The 21,952-nt window shown below is 48.5% G+C and overlaps 1 protein-coding gene across 11 annotated transcripts in view; it reads left to right on the top strand.

Annotated features, from left to right (window-relative positions):
* The window catches only part of CAMTA1 (calmodulin binding transcription activator 1), a 240,515-nt gene that overhangs the window by 203,435 nt on the left and 15,128 nt on the right, over positions 1 to 21,952 (top strand). For 5 of the 11 annotated variants that reach the window (XM_030508031.1, XM_030508025.1, XM_030508026.1 and 2 more), the window contains 9 exons: positions 13,228 to 13,367; positions 13,599 to 13,795; positions 14,133 to 14,211; positions 14,740 to 15,055; positions 15,233 to 15,756; positions 16,589 to 16,776; positions 17,343 to 17,589; positions 18,045 to 18,116; positions 19,035 to 19,055. In XM_030508031.1, coding sequence (XP_030363891.1) covers positions 13,228 to 13,367; positions 13,599 to 13,795; positions 14,133 to 14,211; positions 14,740 to 15,055; positions 15,233 to 15,756; positions 16,589 to 16,776; positions 17,343 to 17,589; positions 18,045 to 18,116; positions 19,035 to 19,055 — 1,784 coding nt within the window. The other 6 variants (XM_030508028.1, XM_030508030.2, XM_030508036.1 and 3 more) reach the window with 5 other exon arrangements.

Below are 21,952 nucleotides of genomic sequence, written 5' to 3'. Positions count from 1 at the left end.
GAGCATGCAAAGCAGATAGGTTTTAAAACCCTTGTTTAACAACTCCCTCAGTACTGGTGAATTCGGAGGAGCTGCAGAAGGTGGCTGTGAGTGCTGTATGTAGTGTTCCTGCAGTTCATCTGGGTTAGCAGGCAAGTTCTCACAATTAGAGATTGTTATGATGTGGTGATGGTGGAAGGGAGGGGGACTGCAGCACTGAACAAACTAGGGCATTGCTAACATGGAGGGCTAAAAAAAAAGCAAAAGGACCGCTGCATTGCAGAGGCCCTTCAGGGAAAAAGCCTGAATAATTATACTAACCGTGACTTATCAGAAGCCTCTGCCTTGATGCACAGTGCTCCAAAGGGAGCACATTACACTGTTATTTAAAGGACCAGCAACATCTTTCTGTTTATTCTTAGAGAACAAATGTTAGCTTAGCTAGCTAAGGTGTAAGCTAATGTGAGTTGATTCTATCAATAGAATAAATACACAAACCCCTGTCTTCTCTGTTTACTTTAATTGCCCTGCTTGAAATCCTTGCCCTGCCGCCTGTTATATAGTCTTGAGGGAAGGTTTTCAAGGAATATCTGTAGTCCCAAAATATGGACTAGAATTTTAAAATTCTCTATAATTAACTTAGTGGAACACTTTGAGTTCCTTTGCACTCCACTGTTAAAACACAGTGAAGGATTCCAGCCAGTACGGCCACGGCAAGAGAAGAGGGTTTAACAGTCAACTATACCCCAGGTACAGCATAGTAAAAGGATCAGCAATTTCCATCTCACATAAATTTAGACAAACAATTGTCACCCACAATCTTTTTAAAGTAAAGACAGACACATCCTATATGTGAACTGTGTATTTTGGTTACATTAAGACAAATTAATCTGCTGCTTTTGTTCAGTTCTGCAGATAACTGAAAACTTTCAGCCTCTGTTTCTTTCTTCAGGAGGCAAGTCTTTAGCTGCTTGTCCATGCTCAGCTCACAGTGTAGTGGCTTTGGTTTCTCTGCAAGCTCCTCTTGAGAATTTACTGTCCAGTTACAGGACCTGTGTGGTGGTTGTGTGTCTTTGCAGTAATAGGCTGTGCTGTGCAGGCTGTAGCACAGCTCCAGACAGTAGTAGCTCAATCACGAAAGGATATGGCATAAACAAAGCCAACAAATAAAACGGATGTGTACATAAAATTGCCACTCTCAGGTATGGATGGCTCCCAGTTAATACTAAGATAGTAGGCACAAATCATAACTCTCTAGAAGTTTCCAGATTTCAACACAGACGGGTTAGCAAAGAAGCATCTGAATCCAAGCGTGCAAAACTGGAGCTCCCCAGTGACCATAGGAAGAAGTGAGCACAAACTTCCTTGCATGCTGAGCAGCTCCCAGTGCAGGCTCAGAGCTCCGGGGAATGCCATGAGATCCAGGCATGTACCTGTGCAGCGTCGCAGCAGGATCTGCTTCCTCCTGGCTACTGCAGTAGCAGAGGGCAGCAGTGGTTTGACCTAGCATGCTTCTTGCTTAGAAGCACTTAAAGCAACTTTTGCTTGAAGTTTTTCTAAAAGCAGGTAATTCTTGTGATTATTCAGGGAACATTTAAGCAGTACCTGTATGGCTTGGGCTCTGGGAGTGAGGGTGTTTTGAGTGAAACAATGGGAATTGTGTTTCCCAGAGAAAAGCATTTCATGGAATCACAGAATCAACTGGGTTGGAAAAAACCTTTAGAAGATCATCAAGTCCAACCATTCCCCCAAGACTGCCAAGTCCACCACTAAACCATGTCACTAAATAACTTCCTGGTTTTGCTATACTTGGAAGTAGTGAGCTTGGGTCAAGGATAAAATCCCACCTTTCTGAGCACAGACCAAGTATTGGCCATTGGGATGAGGGGGCACTACTGCACGCAACTGGCAAGTGCTGTGAGACCACATCCCTCCATGCCTCCTGTATCAAGCCAAGTGATGGAATGTGCAGAGGAGGAGTTTTAAGGGGCAGCACTTTGGGTGGCCATCCGCTGAAGGGCTTCTTCCTTTTTCCCTGTCTATACTGTGCTATAAAGGACAGTGAACCCTTTTCTGAACTATACATAGCCACATTGGTTTACTCTGCTTTCCTTATTTTACCCCACAAATGAGTTAGATCTTTTACAAATGGACAGTGGACACCAGCTGCTGATGTTCTTGCAGTTTTGTTCTTGTTAGTTACAATACTAATGTTCTTTCTTTTCAAAGAAAGCCTTTCTTCTCATAAAGGAAGCACTCCCACGTGATCCTGATCTCCTGTGATAAACTTGGCAGCCTCTTTTTTTCTCTATGAAGCTGACAGTTTTCAGAAGCTATCGTGTGCTTCCATAGCTATTTGACCTCATTTTTCATTCACTGGCTGTACAGAGGTTCTCTTAGAACAAAAATCAAACAAGACCCCTTCTGAAGGACAGAGATCTTCTAGTGACAGATGTGTAACAAATTAGAAAGGCCTTTTAGTACAGATTTCCAGTGGGAAGCACATATGCTTGCCCTCTACTGAAGCCTTTGCTGCTTTTAAACAGCATCTGTAGAGATGACGTTTCCTTGGCGTGGGACATGACCAGAAATCCCAGGGAGACTGGTGCAAGTGCTCCTTGGCATTACTCTTACGCAAATGCAGGAAAGAGGTTGGAGAGGAGCAAGTGCTGCCACAGGGAGTCCAACCAGAACTTAAAATACACGGGCAGGCAACGTGTGAACTGATGAGTCAAGCGTGTATGGGATGGACAAGGGTGTGACGGGTACTGAATGTAAGTGGTGCTGACGCAAGAGAGCATGACAGGCAGCCTTTCAGCTACTGTTGGCTTCTCAGTTCAAGATCTGGCTGTCTTTCCCAGCTGGGGCGTCGGGTGGCTCGCTTGCGTTAGCATGACGTGGCCATACCTGTGGCACCCAAGCTCTCGTTCTGGCACACAGGAGGTGGATGGGGCACATGCGTTTGAGTTGTCTGTGTCAGTACAGCGTGTGCTGCCTGCGGCATTCCGCGTTTCACAGGTACGTGATTCCTGCAGTGCCAGATGGTGGATGTTCATCACCAAAATCCACAGCGGAGGTCTGCTGGCCGGGACCGGGTGCCCTTTTTGGCATGAGGTGATGAGATGCAGGCAACATGGTGCTGTAGGAAGGACGTGTTCAATATTGGTGAGGTCCTTAGAAATGTTTCCATAAGAGACTTCAGGTAGGAAAGTTTGTGAGCAGTAGTGATGTGTATCACTCTTCCCATCTGGGTAGAGGTGACTGGATGCTTAACTTTACATCTTGGATTTTACCATAAAAATGATATATTTGGGTTTCCTCAGGAGGAGGGATGAAGGTTCTGTGCTGTGTTATGGGGCTGTGGTGCAGCTCACTGGGATGCGTGAGCCTTGGTACAGGACGTGGGTGCCTTGCTCCTTACTAGGAACTACACTATAAACTTTGTTTCATTCATTCTCCTCTCCTTTACTGACTCCTGGTCTTTGTGGAGGCTTTGGCTGTTCTGTTTATATCCCCGCGGAGATTTGTTTGGGGTTTTTGCTTTCACACAGGATCCTTAAGGACAGGCTGCTCCGCTGCCTGCTTCTGTTGCTTTGAGTGCATTTCCAGGGTGCCCTGTTCTGCTTTGGCTCTGTTGTGCCTCCAGTGAGGAGCGTTTCATTTCACGCTCTGGATGTTGCCTTTCGAACCAGCCTGATTTCGCGGTCGGACACGCGATGCCTCGGGAAAGCCGGTGTTTGCTCCGAGCTCCATGCCCGACCGCACTCCACGCCGGGGCCTGCAGTCCCTCCTGGGTCGAGTGCCTGCCCCGGCATCCCCTGAAGCTCCGTATCGGCGTTCAGCGCTCGGGACCAGCGGGTGGGAAGTGTCGTTGTTTGCAGTGCAGCGGGACGGGAACTGCGCGGGCACGTGTCCCGGACACGCTCGGTAGCGCCCGCAGCCGCCCTCGAGGCGGGAGGACACGGGAGGCCGAGCCCGCCCGGTGCCCGCCCGGTGCCCGCAGGGGCGGGACCGGCTCCTCCGGGCGCAGGGCGCGCGCTTGTAAACACGGCGGCGGCCGCCAATGGGAGGCCGGTGACGTCACCGCGCGGGGCGGGGCCCGGCGGCCGGCGGCGGCGGAGGGGAGCGGCGCGGAGCGGGGCAGGGCCGCCCGCCCGCCCGGCCGCGCCGGCACCAGACAATGGAAGGCGGCGGCCGCAGCCTCCTCCCGCCGCCCGCGGCTGCACCGGGCCGCCGCTGAGCGCGGGGAGGACGGGACGGGGCTGCTATCCCGCTATGGCGGCGCCGGGCGGCCCCGGCGTGGGCTGAGGGCGGTGGCGGGACACGGCACACCCCCGAGGCAAGCCTGAGCCGAAGCGCCCGGCGGCAGGGTCTCGGGGTTGCCTTCTCACTCCCGCTCCGGGCGCCCCGAGTCCGGTGAAGTGCCGCAGCTCGGGCGTCCCGGTACCGGTACCTGCGGGTGCGAGAGGGTGTCGGGCGCGGCGATGCGCCCCGGGGCGCGCCCGGGGTAACCGGCTCCCAGCCCCTCGCCTGCCCCGCCGCTCCGGACACCGGTGCCTTTGTTGGCCGTCCGCTGCCGCGGGGCTCGCCCGCAGGCTCCAGCGCGGGGCTCTGAGGCAGCGGCCGCCCGTGGCCGGAGAGGGGTGGCCCATCTCCGCGCAGAGACTCGCGCGTCCTCCCATGCTGGACCGTGCCGGAGCCCTTCGGTCCTGCGAGGCCGCTCGGTGGCTCCAGCACTCGGGCACTTGCGTGCCGCGCCATGCCCGCGGCCGCTGAACCTCGCTCGGCGTCGTCTTCCGCTGCGAACGGCCGGACTCTCCCGCTTCCGAAACATGCCGGCGAGCGCTAGCCCGAGCGCTGCGGTCGCGGAGGTGCGGAGCGGGCAGCGCTGAGCCTCCCGCCCGCGCCGCGGTAGGGTGGAGGAGCTCCAGCCGGCTGCGAGGATGCCACAGACGACAGCCAGGTCCGTGCGGGAGCCCGCCCTGTCCGCCCCTGCCGCAGGGTCTGCACCAGATGCTGGCTGGAGCCTCCACTGATGCCTTTGTAGACTCCCAGGTCAGTCCTGTGGTGCCAGATGTTGTGGGTTTATGTCCCGGGAAGCAGGTAGAGGTACTGCAGAGGGGTCCAGGACCCCCATCCTATGCAGGTGGCTGTGCAGATGTGCCAAAGTACTGCTTGCAGTAAGTATTACAGGATGATGTGTTGTGCAGTGTTTGGGTTTAAATCTGCATGCTTCTGTGTTGTCCAGCATTCTGTTGTACTTAGACTGTAAACGCGCGCCTTTTCCAGCTCACTGTTCCTCCCCCTTCTCCCTGTGCCGCCAGCTGTGGGATGTGGTTGCGTTTCCATCCACATTCCACTCCCTTGTTGGTCCCCAGCCCTTCCAGAGTGATGTTACGATGCAGGATCGGAGTTGTGACAGCACTTTTGTTGTAGCATCACGCGTGCATCCTCACCCCTCTAGTTCCCAGTCTCGTATTCTGAGTTGGTACGGTGTAGGATGAGGTCAGCAGCCCGGATCTTCCCTGGGGAGCTTCGGGAAGCTTGAAGCACACACTTGCTCCATACCAGGTTATTGCAAAACTTGTTTTGCGGGGTGCTTCATCAAAAAGAGTGGGACATGAAGGGGACTTCAGAAGACCATGTAGGCCACTCCCAGGTTAGAGATGGGGTAAACATGAGCGACGTCTGCCTGTCTGAAAGCGCCAGTAACGGAGATCTTGATCTCTTTTGCTGACCTGTTCTAGTGTAACACAGCTTTGTAGTTTGCAGCAGTTCCTGTTCATCTAATTTTGCAGCAAATAGAAGCCATTTTATATCAGTCTGCTCATCAGTCAGTGATTTCTGAGGGAATATTTTGATTCTTGAGTTTGCAGTTTTTGAGAGGGAGCCTCTGCGAGCAGTGGGTAGGTGAGCAGCAGCTCAGCACGTCTTCCTAGGTTGTTGCTCTTCACATACCTCCACAAGCACAACATCTTTCGTAGTTGGCACCTATGGGAAAGCACAGCCAATTTCTGACCCCACTCTCTGGGGTGCAGAGAGTGACCTTAGGCAGGCAATTGTTTTTATACAACGAAATAGTACAAGAAATGATGTCTTGTCTGCCCTACTTAAAATACATCACGTCCACATCAAGGCTTAGCTGAAACCTTCCCTGGTTTCCTGAAGTAGCTGTTTCTGGATAGTGCTAAAATCTTGCCATCCCTGAGCTCTGGGGAAGAGAAGCCTGAAATAAAAAGGCAGCAAGTTCTTTCTCAGTGTTGGTATAGAGACTGTCATTTGGGCAAAAAGTCAGCCTGAGCTACTCCCATTCTCCTCTTCTCTAGTAATGGCATGATAAAAGTAGGGAAGGACCATCCTTGGAGAGAACACTGGCTGCTGGGGATGACAGGGAGGAACAGAGGAGTCCCAGATGGCATGTGAGTAATAGCTGAAGTCCTACAGCATTGGAAGAACTATGGGAAAAGTGTGGCCAGTCAGAAGTCTTGCCCTGGAAGGTGGATTAATGGCTTAAAATCAGTGACAATGCCTGTATGTGCAGGTCTGGACTAGTTCATTATTCCTGCCCATGCCCAGTGTTTATTTCTTCTGGGAAACACAGACTTTCTTCAGCTGTCACTTAGGTTCAGAGTGTAAATACAGTGCTTTCCTCATCTTGTGCCTCAGTAGCTGTGGCATTTCTCAGTAACCAAAAGGCTTGGAAGTGACCTGCCTCACTGGCACAGGTATGTCTTTGTCTTAGAATATTAAGGAAAAATGTTAAGTGCTTTAATTTGCTGGTGGAGACTATGACCTGTGGTAGCTCACTGCTAAACAGAGCTTTTTGTAAGATGCATTGAGATTGCCACAGCAGTTTCATTTCAGAAATGTGTGTTCCTGCAATGATGGCACCTCAGAAATAAGAACTAAACCAGATCCAATTGATACTGCAGCATAGAAGGTGTTCAGGGTTTTTGCTCTATAGAAGAATTGAGCAAGATTTTTATAGGCAAGTGACAGATGATTTGTAAAACAGGAACAGCACAGTGGCACTCGGGGAAGGGACGTGTCCTTAGACTGCTTCCATCCCCACCCACAGCTTGCACTGGATGAGGGAAGATGGTGTGTCTGACTTGCTCTGCAAAACAGCAAAATGTCTTTGCGCTGCAGAGGGGTTTTTTACAGTGCTCAGCTATTGCACTTGTTAGATCCAGTCTGTGTGTGCTCCTAGAGTGAATGTGGAACACAGGCACTGCTGTTAAACTGCACGTGCTGAGAAGCCAGTGCCCTCGGAGTGGCTTCCTACCTTCGGAGTGTTTAAGCACAGTATTCAGGGACACGTGCAGATGCAGATCTTGCAGTAGTTCAGTGGTTAGAAGTCTGTGGGGAAGTAATTATTTCCTGGGCAGAGAGTGCCCCTATGGAACGTGCAGGAGACCATGCACCTCATCCTTTAGTCCATCCTAACACTGTCTGTTCTTAGATTGTGCAGCATGGCCCAAACCAGACCAAAAACCCAACCAACCAAACAAAACCAACCCAGACCTCAAGGTGAGAGTGTAAAACAGAGCAAGTGGTCTGGACGCTTCACTCCATGCCTGGCCCATAGCGGTGTTCCGGGTACCACACAAAGAAAGTGCAAGACCTGAGACTCCCATGCCTGCCAGCGTGGCTTTACCACGTGTTGTAGTAGAGTGTGAGCAAGGGGCAGTGGTTTGGGCTGATTCCCACCTATTGGGAACACAGCTTACATAGCTCAACACGAGAAAGAACATAGTCTTGGGAAGAGGTCTCTTCCTCTCAGGAAGAGGGTTAGAAGATGGGAAGGGCTGTGCAACAGGGGGGCATTGAATGGAAAACTACACTTTGCAGCAAACCCAACCCAGGTTTGGTCCCTGTTTCTCTGTATCATTTAGGATGGGGAGTCCACCCTTACTCTTACCAAAGTCTCCAGTGTCTTGTCTCGTAATGGCAGGATGAACTGGCTGAATGAGGGAGTGTGGAGTGTCTTATGGTGGTTCTGCAGGAACTCCTGTATAATCAGATGTGTTTTGGGTAGCAACCTTATTGCCTCCCTGCATGGAAAGAGCTTGTGCAACCTTTACGAGTGCTGTGTTTCAGCAGCCCTTACAGGGGGTACGTACACTCAGGAGCTGTCACAACCTGTTACCAGGCTTCACAAGGCGGGTGCTTCAGCAGCCTCTGGTGAAAGCTTGTGTAAGGTGAATGCCTGGCATCCGTTATCCTGGCATCCGTTATCCTGGCATCCGTTATCCTGGCATCCGTTATCTGTTGAGAGTCTTACCGAGGAAATTCGGTATTTATTAGAGGGCACTGAGAGGGAAAATGGAACTGTTACTTCCAGAGTCTGGGAGTTAAACTAGTTTACCTCCTCTGTTCGCTGGGTATTCTATCCATTGCCTGCTATGGTGGCTCACAGAGCTGTTGGTACAGGTCTGCTTTAAATTCATCAGTGAAGGGATTCGGGCTAAGAAAACACCAGTGGTTTAAACCAACCTGTTAACATGGAACTGTATCCAGATTGCCTGTGTGTAACTCTGCAAGTGTACACGCTGTAGCTCTGTAAAATACCAACTGATGTGAGTAACAAGGCATCCTTAGAAGTCTCGTACCAGAATAGTTTTGCATCTCTAGAAATGTTTTGTCCATAACCTGCTATCATTACTGTCATCAGCAGTAGGCTCTGAGTACAAATTAAAAAGCGGCTCAGTCTGCACTCAAAGGATGGTTCATGTTTTAGGGAAATGAGGATGAGATGCAAACTCATTTCTTAATATGGGTCAAAGTCTGACCAAGCAGCTCTGTCCAGTCCCTCCCTGTGGGACAGTCAGGCTGCCCTCGGGCTGCAGGCGGTGTGGAGCAGCCCAGCATGACATGACACTGGAACAACTGGTTTTCTCAGGAGGACCGAAGGCTGCAAATAAGTACCAGCAGGAATAGTTCTTGGAAACACCAAGCAGTGTTTCCTCTGCTTGGTTTTGAATCCATGGGTCAGCTCCTCAGTCCCCTATGAAGGGCTGAGGACAGCAGAAGTGAAAATGGCTTTGTGTGTGATGGAACACATCCCTGAGTTAACAACGATCCAGGGCTGCACTTGGGGCTTGCAGAGATTCACAGGAGGTGCAGGGAAAGAGCGATAGAGCATGAACGGGTGGATGCCTGTAGCTCCACCAGATCCCAAAAGCTTCAGAGCTCCCATCAGATGAAAGCAGCTCCATGAGACCAGGCTGGTCTGCCTTGGCAGAGCTCCTCTGTTCACAAAACGGGCCCTTAGGGGCTAAAGCCACCACCTCTTCCTGCTGTCCTAAGGGATGATGGTGAGAAGTAATTCTGTTGTTACATTTCTGTTGTTAAATTTGAAGAAGAAGAATTTCCAGGAAAGATACAATGTTCAGAATGTTTTCTGTGAATTTATGAGGTGTACTGGAGATAGAGAAATGTGGTCATTCCCATTGCCTTCGGCGGAGGCAGCCTTGAAGAACAGCTTCAGAAACCTTCATAGTGGTTTCTTAAAGAATATCATGATGTTTCTTCAGATTTATATGCAAGGGAAAACTCAAGAAATGGAAAAATTTGCAAGTCTAATTTTTTGGCTCATAAACAAATCTGGAATTTCATCATCAAAAGCAGAGTCCTTGGGTAAAACCTTAAATATGCGGATATGTTTGTATCCACACGCATCTTTGCTGCCTTTGCAAAGAGGATGCTTCCAGTGCGAGACGTGTTTGTGCTGGGCTGGGCGTGTTTAGATTTCCTATATAATGTGGCAGGAGAAAAGCTTCTTTTGATGACAATTTGTACGCTGCTGAGCTCTCATCTTCAGTGCACTGCGAGACAGACACTTGTTATGAGATCCTCTGTTGAATATAAGACAAGAATGTGGAAACTGTTCCTGTAACCTCGCTGCCTGCTAAGCAGGCAGCTCTACACAGGCTCCTGAGATGAGCAAGACAGGAAAGAGCGTGACTAGCAAAATAAGAAATAACAAGGGATAAAGGGTCTTGAACTTTCCAGAGCGATGCCTGTGATGTTCAGCCCTGTGGCTCTTACAGCCCATCTCTTAAGTATTGCAAGGTAAATTGTGTAACATCAGACAACTTGTCTTTTCTCATTTGCACTTTGTTTTCATCCTGTTTGTGAGAGGTTTTCTTCCTGCTCCGCATACGGATGTTCTGTTCTTCCACTCACACAGTGACACGGGTTGTTCTGGCTACTGCCTGCCCAAGGTGTCTTTTGGCTTGTTATAGCAGTGTGTGAACTGTGCTGACCTGGTCCAAATGCCATTAATCTGGCGAGCATCCAGGCCTTGGTGTAGAAGAAGAGGAGGCTTTCAGCTCGGGGGAGCCTTGGGGAAGGGTGTCCTTTCCTGTAGCTGCTCCTCTGTACTTAGGTGTCCTGGTTTTGTTAAGGATGTACCAACTCTTGCAGCACGGTCAGTTGCTGTCTTCCCTTCCCTGTGCTTGTGATCAGTCACTTTTGAAGGGGACTCCTTGGAGTACTTGGTACCATGGAATTCTGTGTGGAAACATTAGACATAAATACTTTTGAACTTGCCACCAGCTGTGGCTTTGTTCTAGCTGCTTAGGCAGCAAGTTTGATCCCCTGGGAAATGGGCAGCACAGGGATACTTTCAATCACTACCACCTCATGTACCTTATTTGCTGCCTGGAGTTTTCTAATCCTGCTGTTGGGTAAATGGGCAGTCTCTGCTGTGCATGGAGAGGGCTCTGGTGCTCCAGAATGTTTGTTTCCACTTCCCATTTTACTAACAGCAAGATATTTCTGACCTCCTTATAGACTGAGCAGTGATTTACAACCATCTATGAAAAACACCATTGTCCTGGTAAGATGCTGAAGGTTACAGGTTTAAGACTGTGTTGAGTTTGTAAGGTCTGTCCTTCAGACTCTGTTAAGTCAAACAGATACCCTCTACTACCTGAAAGGTAGTCCTGCCCTAAATACTTCATGGGAGCACTGTCAGGTGCCTGAATAGGAATACGTGGGAGCACTAAATGCTGTTTCAAATTCTGTTTCCTAAGTAAAATTCCCTGCTTTTCTTTCCTTGTTTCAGTGTTCCCATCTGGGGATAGTGGTGGTTGACAGTACCCTTAGTAACTTCAGTCCTCTGACAAAAAGTGCCAGGAGGTGCTTGGTATCTGGAAAGATTGAGGCTTCACTCATTAGAGATCACAGAGCTTAGAGAGAAGAGCCTGGAAAATAGACGCAAACTTGGCTCTCTCCAGTTCTATTCCACAGTGGTTTCAGCTTGAAAAGGGGGGGGGAATAGTAATCTGCACAGTGTGATTCTGCATCTCACTGGAATAATTTTCTCCTGCTGTTTCTGCCTGTACAGAATAATTACTCTCTTTTGACAGCTAAATGGGTAGGAGCAAATCCCCTGTATCTTGCAGCCCTGGGCTGCTTGTTGTGTAACACCAGTTCAGGCCTTATTTCTTCCTTATAAATGATGCTGCTTTTGCTCATATGAGGTTGAAGGCTCAGATATGATACCTGCGGTGTGTTGGTATTCAGCTCTAACAAAGTCCCCGTGCTGGACGCTCAGGAGAGTGGCATTAAACCCGCAGAGCAGCGAACCTGCGCGGCCGCTGTTCTTAGTGCGTGAGCTGCAGCAGCTCTGTTTGGCACAGGCCTGCAGGGAGCGGGTGGCTCAGCGATGCCAGGTCTCTGTCAGTCTCTGCAGCGTACGTGCTCTGCCTGGCAATGGGGAAGGAGGAGACAGCGACATGGACTGCACTGCAGCACACTGCAGCACTCCTGGAACAAAGGCGTGCTGGGATAACACGGCTTGTGCTGCTGCTGGGGGCTAACAGGGACACAGCATCTGCGTTACGGGTATTTCCTCGTGGAACTCAGCCACTTTCCCAGAGGCTTTGCAATTAACAGGACAACTGAAGTATTAAGAAAGGTCTAATAATAAATAACAGTGTTTTGGAGTAGGTGAGAAAAGACCCTAGTGAGCTTACCTGTGAAATGAGGAGAGAGGGAGGGTGCTGGCTGTGCTCCTTTGTCCCTGGCTCTTGAGCAACCAGGGTGGGATGCTGCATGACACCCCACTGGAGCTGGCCAGAAGGGAGTAGAGCTCGTGTGTACTGTCAGACCATAGCATCCTCTTGGGGAGAAGGGGATGTCTTCAGCCAGTGGACCTGAGCTGTCTCTTAGCAGTGGTCTGCAATATGGGTCTTCAGTGCAGTACAGCAGAGAGATAACCCTCTAATACCCTCTAGTGAGAGTTGTGCCTTGCAGAGTGTAGTATACGAGTACTCCTGTAACCTTCCAGGGAGGACTCTGCATGGAACCAGGTCACTCAGAGAAGACTTTCTCTTTTAAAACTTAATCAGAGCTTGTTCATTTTGATGCATATATTGCCATGACTGTCAGTGGGCTTTATTCTGTAGTTATCAGTGCTCTGCACCACCGCATCAACTCCATGGATGCATGAAACCAAACAGGATGAGGGTTGCCTGTTCCCCACAGTTTCTTATATATGCTGTTAGCATGATAACAAGATTGATTAAGTGTTCCCTATTCACAAAACTATGCTGCCCAGCTTTACATGAGCTGCACAAGGCTTGTGAGTCACAAGACAGAAGGAGCCCTCTGCATTTGCACTCGAGCTGCACTGACTGGTCCTAAACACAAAAAGGTTGCTTGAGTTGATCTCTACAGCATCAGGTTTAGCAATGTCCCATCTGAATCGCCCTGCTCCGCTATTCAAGCATTAGGAGCTGTTTCGTAGTGCTAGGTTACAGTGCAAGGCACCATTACTGCATGGTTTCAGGAGGCAAGCCAAGCTGAATTCAGGACTCTTGTAAAGTGGATTGTCTCTAAAATAGAGAGTATTTTGCCAGATGTGACCCTACTGAACTGCTCTCTGAATGGTTTATACTTGCTTAGGGTTTACTTAGGTTTCAAAGAGGTTGCGTTATCCCAGTGCTTTATTGTGTGCGTGCAGCTGGAATCATAAGGGAAGGGATCTGTCTTGTGCCTGCGTTTTTCATTTTTCTGTCTGTTTTCTTTAAGGAATTTCTCTGGAATTGCAATCAAAGGGCTGCTGCAGGAACTTGCAGCACTAGGCTGCTGCAGGGCAAGTGTCCCTGTGCATTGCCAAGCAGAGCAAGTCTCCTGTGTGACTTCCAGGATAGCTCTTTGTGGCTTCCTGCAGTAGGCTGCCAAAACGTGAGCTTTCTGTCCATGGAAATATCCTCATTCTGGCTTTCTCCAACCTAGATAACCAGTTCAGGATGTCAATATTGGAGCGACTTGAGCAGATGGAGAGGAGAATGGCTGAAATGACAGGCTCCCAGCAGCACAAACAAGGAGTAGGAGGCGGGAGCAATGGGAGTGGGAACGGAGGAACGCAGGTACAGGTATGACCCCTGCTGTGTCCAGACACGGCAGCTTTATGCTTGCTTTAGGGGGGGTGGTGGAACAGGTTATAGTTTTCCCTAAACAAGTCTGGTTTGTGGGTGTCTTTAGCAGCAGTTGGCTTTCGCTCACATTTACCACTGTCTCAGTGCTTCTAGAAGTGCAAGGCTGCCTGCTCAGGGCAGGTCGCAGCTCCCCTCAGCGGTTAATCTGGGATGTGTGTGGTGTTTCAGTGCGTTTCTGGGACTGGGACACTGGGCAGCTGCTTTGAGAGCCGCGTGGTGGTGGTGTGCGAGAAGATGATGAGTCGTGCTTGCTGGGCAAAGTCCAAACACTTGATCCATTCAAAGACTTTCCGAGGAATGACGCTGCTCCACCTAGCCGCTGCCCAGGGCTATGCTACACTGATCCAGACCCTCATCAAGTGGCGGTAAGACCCAGCCTGTTGGACTCTTGGGTGTCAATACAAGCATGGCAGAAGCATGTGTAAGCTCTGCTTGGTCCAGATTTGTGGTACAAACAGCCAAGTCGCTGAACTTGTTCCTGTCCCGTGGTCTGATGGGACCTGTCCCCTGGGACAGCAAGTCCAGTCGCTCTCTGTATCATGCTCTTAAAGTCTCTGGTGGGGGCACTATCTCTAATAAACATGTCATGGGCATCTCTGTGGCCACTTCTGTGTGGTATGGTGTGCTGGCTAAAGCTCTGCATTTAGGCAATGATCCTAACATAGCTACAGAGCATCATTTGTTCTGTTGTTTCTTCTGCAGCACCAAACATGCAGACAGCATTGATCTGGAGCTGGAAGTTGACCCTTTGAATGTGGATCATTTCTCCTGCACTCCTCTGGTAAGAGCAGAGACTGAAACTTCTGAGAGAGTCTGAGGACCCTCTGGAGTTCTTCCTGATGTGTTACTTTCCTAATGTGGTTCACACTCTGAAGAGTAGATGTTTCTGGTGTGTCCTTGCTGTGTAAGTGGTAGGACACGGCACTCTCAGATTCCTAGCATTTTGTTGAGAGAGACCTCTCTGATCTCAGAGATTCCTTTGCATGTGAGGCTGCTCCGTCTTTGCAGTGATGCCAGTGTCCAAAACAAAAACCAACCCAAAAACCCCATTTATGACTAAATGAGAAAGTGTCAGCCTCTTTTGGCAGATGGAGGTTTCCATGTCATAGGAGAGAACAGCTTGCAACTAATCCTCTGTAATGGCCTTTTGTGGGATAGGACGTTTATAAAGGGCAGTTGCTTGATTCAAGCATGTTGTAGTTTTGCTTCTCAGAGGTTTTACATGATCTGGGATCCAGACTCAACTGCATTAGCAAGAAGGAAGGAGAAGGAATGTCGCCCAGTGGGTCAGTTGTCTTCTCTTTTCCAGATGTGGGCATGTGCCCTGGGCCACATGGATGCAGCCGTTGTGCTGTACAAGTGGGACCGTCGAGCCATCTCTATCCCTGACTCCCTTGGGAGGCTGCCACTGGCCATTGCCCGGTCTCGGGGCCACGTGAAGCTGGCAGAGTGCTTGGAGCAGCTACAGAGAGATGAGCAAACTCAGCTCGGGCAAAACCCCAGGATTCAGTGCCCTTCAAGCACAGACTCCAACACAGAGAACTGGGTGTCCCAGTGGCACAGTGAGCTGATTGCCTCTCAGGAGCCGCAGAAGGGAGTCACTGTGATTTCCAGTACAAACACAGGTAAAACAACCCAGTGGGGTAGTATCCTCCCTGGGTGATAGTTACTCCCTTTGCACATCCTATCCTAGACCATGGCACAAACTTCTGCCTGCAGCTCTGTGGCAGAAGCTGTGGTAGTTCCTACAGCAATCATGGGTTTGCATCTTTCATTTTGGCCATTGATCTGTTTGTTTCCAGAGCTGAGACGACCAAGATCAGAACCTTCCAGTTACTACAGTAGTGAGACTCAGAAAGATTACCCTGCACCCAAAAAACATAAGCTGAGCCCTGAATATTTTCAAGCCCGGCAAGAGAAGCTGCTTTCCACTGCATTGAGCCTGGAACAACCAAGCATCAGGAAGCAGAACTCCAGCTCCAAGCAATCCACCACTGAGACAATCAGCCCCAGTGAAGGGATAAGGGACTATGGCCGAGAGCTCTCCCAGCACATCCCAGAAGTTACTGGGTACCGGAGCTCTGGCAGCCAAGCAGGCATCAAATGGAACCCAAAAGACATTTATATTGGTGTGTCTGCAGTGCAGGTGGCGGGGAGCCAGAAGGGGGCTGTGCTGGGGAAGGACACGGTAGCCCATCGGCTACGCCAGCGAGAGCAGATGAACGTGCTGATGATGGCTGACAGGGAGATGGTGGATGCAGAGCTCTTGTCCTATAGGGACAATGCAGGGGATGAGGACTGCTTACACCAAATGGATGACTTGCAGGTAAACGTACCCATAGCAACAAGACCAGCAGTCTCAGAGAACACGGTGGCTGCACAGAGGAGCCTAACTGTGAGAAACTGCTCTGGAGGCCTTAAGGGATTCAGTTGTGCTTTGTGAAAGGAGGTGGTCTGACAGTCAGTGTATAATTTCTACTGGTTTCAAAGGGTGTCCTTCCAACCTGGACAGAAAGGCTCATTTTAGCATTCAGGGTCATGCAGTGGCATATGCTTCAGCAGTGTACAGAATGCACAAAATTGCAGTTCTGCAAGGAAAAAGGGAAACCAGAGCCTCTTGGTCACATCAGTAAATGAGACTAAGGTGGCCCTGTAGTCCTTTGGGGACTGGGAAGCAGTCCCTACAAAGACAGGGTGATCTGAGAGAGGCAGTGCTGTGGTTGCAGGCCAAGCTGCTGCACTTCAGAGGGCAAAGAGATGAGGGTGGAGGAGGAGGGAGCCAGTGGTTTGGGGAAGGCAAAAATGCCACCAGGTATTTGCACACCTTGGCAAAGGAGTGACAGGATTGCTTTTCCTTTGGAAACAAGATCGCAGTGGCAGCTCTCAGTAGCGTACAGCGAAGGCCCAATGACATAAACCTTTCACCAGATCCCTGTACACTCAAAGAGGTCTGGGGAGTATGAAACCCTGCAGTGCTTTGTCAGAAGAGACAGAAAATGAGCTTTGGTTAATGAATTTCTCTCTGGTGCTGAGACAAACAGTAAACTCCAGCTACTACAAGTTGGGGGGCAATGGGGCAGGCACTCTGAAGCTGGGCTGTAACATTCAAGCTCCTGCTATCAGGCAGCAAAAGTTTGCTCTCCTCTCGCCCTTCCCAGGTGAACATGATGACACTTGCAGAGCACATTATTGAAGCAACGCCTGACAGGATCAAGCGGGAGAATTTTGTGCCAATGGAGTCACCGCTGGTGGAGAGAACAGACAGTGCTGCCATGAGCACCACAATGAGCTGGCTGGCCAGTTACCTTGCTGATGTCGATCATCTGCCGAGTGCTGCACAGATAAGGTCAGTAATTGCTGTGAAGTCGCTCTGGGTGTTTGAGTGGGCCAAACCCTGGGCAGCATGCCCTGATTCTTTAGCCTGCAGATGCTAGTTCTCAGTGGGACTCAGTGCTGGTGTTCCAAGCCCAGCCACGCTCTCATGGTCAAACGTATTGTTACCAGCACAGCTACAAATTGATGGAAGAATGGGAGTGCATGCAGCAGGAGGGGCAAGTGGCCACAAGGTCTGACTTGTGACTTCTCTTGCAGTGCCAAGCCTGTGCAATGCAGCACAGGCAGGCTCAGGAATATGGGACATTGCTTGAAGAGAGGGAGGGGAGCATGAGTTTCTGCCTTGAACTCAAAAATGTTGTAGTCCTTACCTGTGATGCCAGCCCAGGTGCTTTGTGAGCCATTAATTCCTACTGTGATTGGTATTTCAGAAGTCTGTATAGTGAACCCCTGACCCCTTGAAGAGAGGGAGGGGAGCATGAGTTTCTGCCTTGAACTCAAAAATGTTGTAGTCCTTACCTGTGATGCCAGCCCAGGTGCTTTGTGAGCCATTAATTCCTACTGTGATTGGTATTTCAGAAGTCTGTATAGTGAACCCCTGACCCCTTCTTCGAACACCAGCTTGAGCCCTGCAGGCTCACCAATCAGTGAAATAGCTTTTGAGAAACCCAGCCTTCCCTCAGCAGCAGACTGGTCTGAATTTCTGAGTGCATCCACCAGCGAGAAGGTAGAAAATGAGTTTGCACAGTTAACTCTGTCTGATCATGAGCAGAGAGAACTCTATGAAGCTGCCAAACTCGTCCAGACAGTGTTCAGGAAATATAAGGTACGTGGCCAAAACGTCCAATGTCTTCTTTGTTAGGTGTGAGAGAGTATTTGTAACAAAACATATTACCTGCTCCTGGGACAGAAATAGGGTTTCTGTCATAACCTTCTCAATGCTTCTAGCATTTGGTTGTTGATGTTTACCCAGCAACTACCATACTAGAGAGAGCATGCCATGCCATAGCATGTCTTCTGTGCTGGAACAGCACTCACAAAGCATATCCTCAAAATCTACTCCATGTACGTATGGAGAGAAATTAGTTGCTCAATTGGTGTAAAGCTCAATTGTCAGGGTTGTCCCTTAGGTGAATTGACAGTAGAGACATCTGAAATTGGGTACTGCTAGGAGAGATTTAGAAGTAGGTGCCTTGCAAGCTGCTGTGAGCCACTTAACATCATCTGTCCTGGGTTTTTGTGCACTTTGACTACTTATTGCTTCTTTCCTTCTTGGCACAGGGTCGTCCTCTCCGGGAACAGCAAGAGGTGGCTGCTGCTGTTATTCAGCGTTGCTACCGAAAATACAAACAGGTAATGAAGGAAGTGATGTTTTATGAAACACATGGAAGTGCCATGGACACAGCCCTTTGTAGTGGGAATTATCCCACTGTTCCTCTCAGCATGCAGTAATGAAATAGCCTGCTCAGGCACTATTGAAAAGGGAAGAAAAGTCACGTCCTGAGTCTTAATTTTGGAGGGAATCCTTGAAAGTATTTTGTTTGTGTTGATACCTGCAGTTTTGCTATGAGACAGAGGGCAATGATGTATTCCATATTGGCCTTTATGCATGCTAGAACCTGGTGAGACTATTCTCTGACTAGTTGCTTGCCAAATTTCATTGTGAAATTGAAGTTGGTTTTGCCTTTGCTAAAGCTGAAGATGAAAAATAGGTTGTTTTATTTTGCACATACTAAACTTTTAAACTATGGGAAGTCACGTGTTATAGCTTGATGTGAGTTGTTCCAGGACTGAGACTGTTCTCCAGGCTCTAGTTGGAGACACGCTTTTAGGCTGAGTTCTCAACCCCAGAAAAAGAAGATACCTTTTTGTTTCCCTGGTTGGGTTTTGGTTGGTTGGTTGGGGACAGGGGCTAGAGCCCACGTCCCTCTTTTCACTGTGCCTTGCTAGACTCGAGCTGTCTGATGCCAGGCAGCATGCTATGTAAAATAAAAGGCAAGATGCCTGTGCTCTTTCACAACCTTTGGGAAGCCTTTCTAGTGTTAGGTGGCTGCATCATGATTCACATTCAACCTATCACATGGCTGTCATTCTGGAGTGAAGCTTCCTGTAACAGGGAAGCTTAATTCCTTTCCAAAACTGCTTGGCAAACTGCTTTGTCCTGGATCCTGGAATCACTTCTTTTTGAAAGAAGATGGTTTGGGGTTTTAGTTTTTCATTCTTTATTTGCAGAACTAACATTAACTGTGTATTTTTCTGTTTCTTCCTAAGCTTACTTGGATAGCCTTGAAGGTAATACAAATACAAACACTATTTTGGAAACGATTCCCTGTGGGTCACTAAGTTTCACATTCAATATACACCAGGAGAACCTGGCATTTAGTGAAATGTTTTAATAGTATCCACTAAGAAATACCTGTGGTTGAGAAATCACTATAAAACCTTATGGGAGACTTGCAGGGGCTGCAGTGCCACAGTGTGTCAATGTAGTAGTACAAGTACGAAATAAACAGTCTTCTGCTTCTACAGGCACTCATATAAGCAGCGATGGGCTGAGGTGTGGGGAAGGTTTTGAAGCCAGTTTCCAGAGGACAAGTTTTCCTTAATGGCTGCTGATTTGCCATCTTTACCTTGGCATTTGGGGAGCACAGGAGAACATTTATCCCACCCATGTAGCCAATGTCCTCTGCATTCTGCCTGCCTGCCAAAGTATTTTGAGCATTCACTTTGAAATACCTGTGCCCCGAATTCCTAAGACCACCATCTCTGTTCATGCTTATACTGGAGGCACAACTGGTGATGCCAGTCTTAAACTGTTCACAGCCAATCATTTTCTACTGTAAGATGGATTTCTGTGCTGTGCAATGTCCTGCTTTCACCAGATAACTAGAGTGAGCTGAACTTCTCTCAGAGCTACCCAGGAGGTGAGGCGTGCTCTTCCTGCAGAGAACGTGTCCTCAGTGCGATATCCCTGCACAGCTTCCTCCTGGTTTTGTATCAGTCAAAGCGCTTTCATGGCAGCACAAGTGAGCTGAGCTTTCCAGGGCTGCTGCACTAGCTGAGCCTTAGCACTTTCCAGAGATTAGGTGACTTCTCCATTTATTCTCTTCCAAGCAGGAGAGAAAAAGGAGAGGGAGCAGCTAATAAGCTGAGTGGGTCTTAGAGTTGAATGCAAACATACTGGGGTCTAGTCTATCCAGTGACTGCTCTTTTCTCTTTCACGTACCTTATTCCTCTGTCGTGTTACTGTATTGCTGAGATCAGCACAGGCTTATGACTAGATTTGAACAGTCATAGCTCACATCACAGTTTTGTATTTGAACCCTTCTATTCAGGGGTTTGTAACTCAGCCACAGGGGTCCCATCTGGGCTAAAAATGTGCAGGATAACCATGACCACCCCGTGAGTGGACTTACCAAATAGCTGATTTAAAACCCGAATCTGATCCATTTAATGAAAAATGTCAAAAAGAAAAAATTAAAAAGGCAATTAAGAATGGCAAAATAGAACTGCACCTGCTGACTGCTTCAATTCCAAAAAGTGAAATTTGGTAAATGGTGGTCTGTGATGATATCGGAGGGGTTTTTGCTTTGGGGTGATGTTGAGGGGTGGGGAGGTGTTTGTTTGCCTTTTGGTTGGGTTTTTTTGTTGGTTTCCCCCCCCATTAGACAGAAAAACTCCATTGGGATCTGTTAGGACATTACCCTGTTCAGGGCAGTGGCTGCTGTTTCTACGTCTCATCTGTCTGATAAAGGGAGCACAAGTCATCACTGATAAAATATCCAGGAACAACAGACACATAAGTGTTGAAAGTGTTAAAACTTTCAAACTGACATCAGTAAAGACAAAACCTCTGTTGCAGAGTTAGTTCAGAGGCACGAATTCTGTACATTATTCTACATCTCAGTCTTCAGAAGGGCATTTAAGGGTATGCATGAATACATACAGTATCTGTGAAGTGGCCATCCATCTACTTGCATGCTTCAAAAGGAAAAGGATGTAGAATAAAGAACATTTTCTTTATAGGAGTTTTAGCTTTATTGGGAATCATGGGCCTAGAATTAATACAGTGCTAGAGGGAAATTTGGATGCTCATCCAAATTTGCCAGTTCAGTGGATGCTTGTTACAGACATCTAATGAGATTTAGTTTTGCCTGTGACTTGGCCTCAAGATTAGATTTGCTTAACTAACTGTTGTGGGGTTCGGATCATACGTTACTCCATTCGAAACGCTTGCGTTTGCATGGCTGTGTGAGCAGTCACACCTCCTGCAGTACTGTGCTATGGCACAGAAACAGGACATGAGCTGTTTAAAAGTTATTCCTCTTAAGAAAGTGAAATAACTTGTAAATGGCAAATTCAGTCCTTATAAAAGCAATTTGTTTAGAAGAGATTTTCAAATGAAGACACAAAAACAGTGTCTTTTGGTTTTAGTTAATTTGTTCGCATTTTGGGATAGTCATTCATGCTGCTTTATCCTTACAATCACTTAGTTGGGCATATTTTGCTGCTGTTATGAGTCTTTACAAACAGCGGCTGTATAGAAATGAGCATCCTGTGCTTTGGAAGGGAAACAAACAGTTCCTCTAAGTGCACTTGGTTGATTCATCTCTAACACAGGCCCACTGCAGTGTGAACACTCAGGATCAGCTCCGGTTATTCCAAAGGTGTCCCTAAGTATAGTACCACTGGATCTGGTCATTAGCATATCCATGTAAGATAAGGTATTAAATAGAAGCTCAGAGGGATGGAGCACCTCTCCTGTGAAGACAGGCTTCAGGGAGTTGGGGTTGTTAGAGAAGAGGAGGCTCTGGGAAGACCTTATAGCAGCCTTTTTATACCTAAAGGGGGCTTATAAGAAAGATGGGGACAAACTTTTTATCAGGGCTTGTAGGGATATGATAAGGGGTAACGGTTTTAAACTAAAAGAGGGGAGATTCAGACTAAGTATAAGGAAGAAATTCTTTATGATGAGGGTTATGAGACACTGGAAAAGGTTGCCGAGAGAGGTGATAGATGAAGGCCTGAGCTCTGAGCAACTCGATCTAGTTAAAGATGTCCCTGCTTATGGCAGGGGGGTTGGACTAGGTGACCTTTAAAAGGTCCCTTCCAACCCAAACTATTCTGTCACTCTGTGAATCCTGTCAAAGGGTCAGCAAAGCAGGTAGTTGCTTTCTTGATCCAGACCA

This window comes from Strigops habroptila, chromosome 16, assembly GCF_004027225.2.
Source record: "Strigops habroptila isolate Jane chromosome 16, bStrHab1.2.pri, whole genome shotgun sequence".
NCBI classification, from domain to species: Eukaryota; Metazoa; Chordata; class Aves; order Psittaciformes; family Psittacidae; genus Strigops; species Strigops habroptila.
Note: the sequence above shows the minus strand (reverse complement) of the source record. Positions and strands in the feature narration are given on the sequence as shown.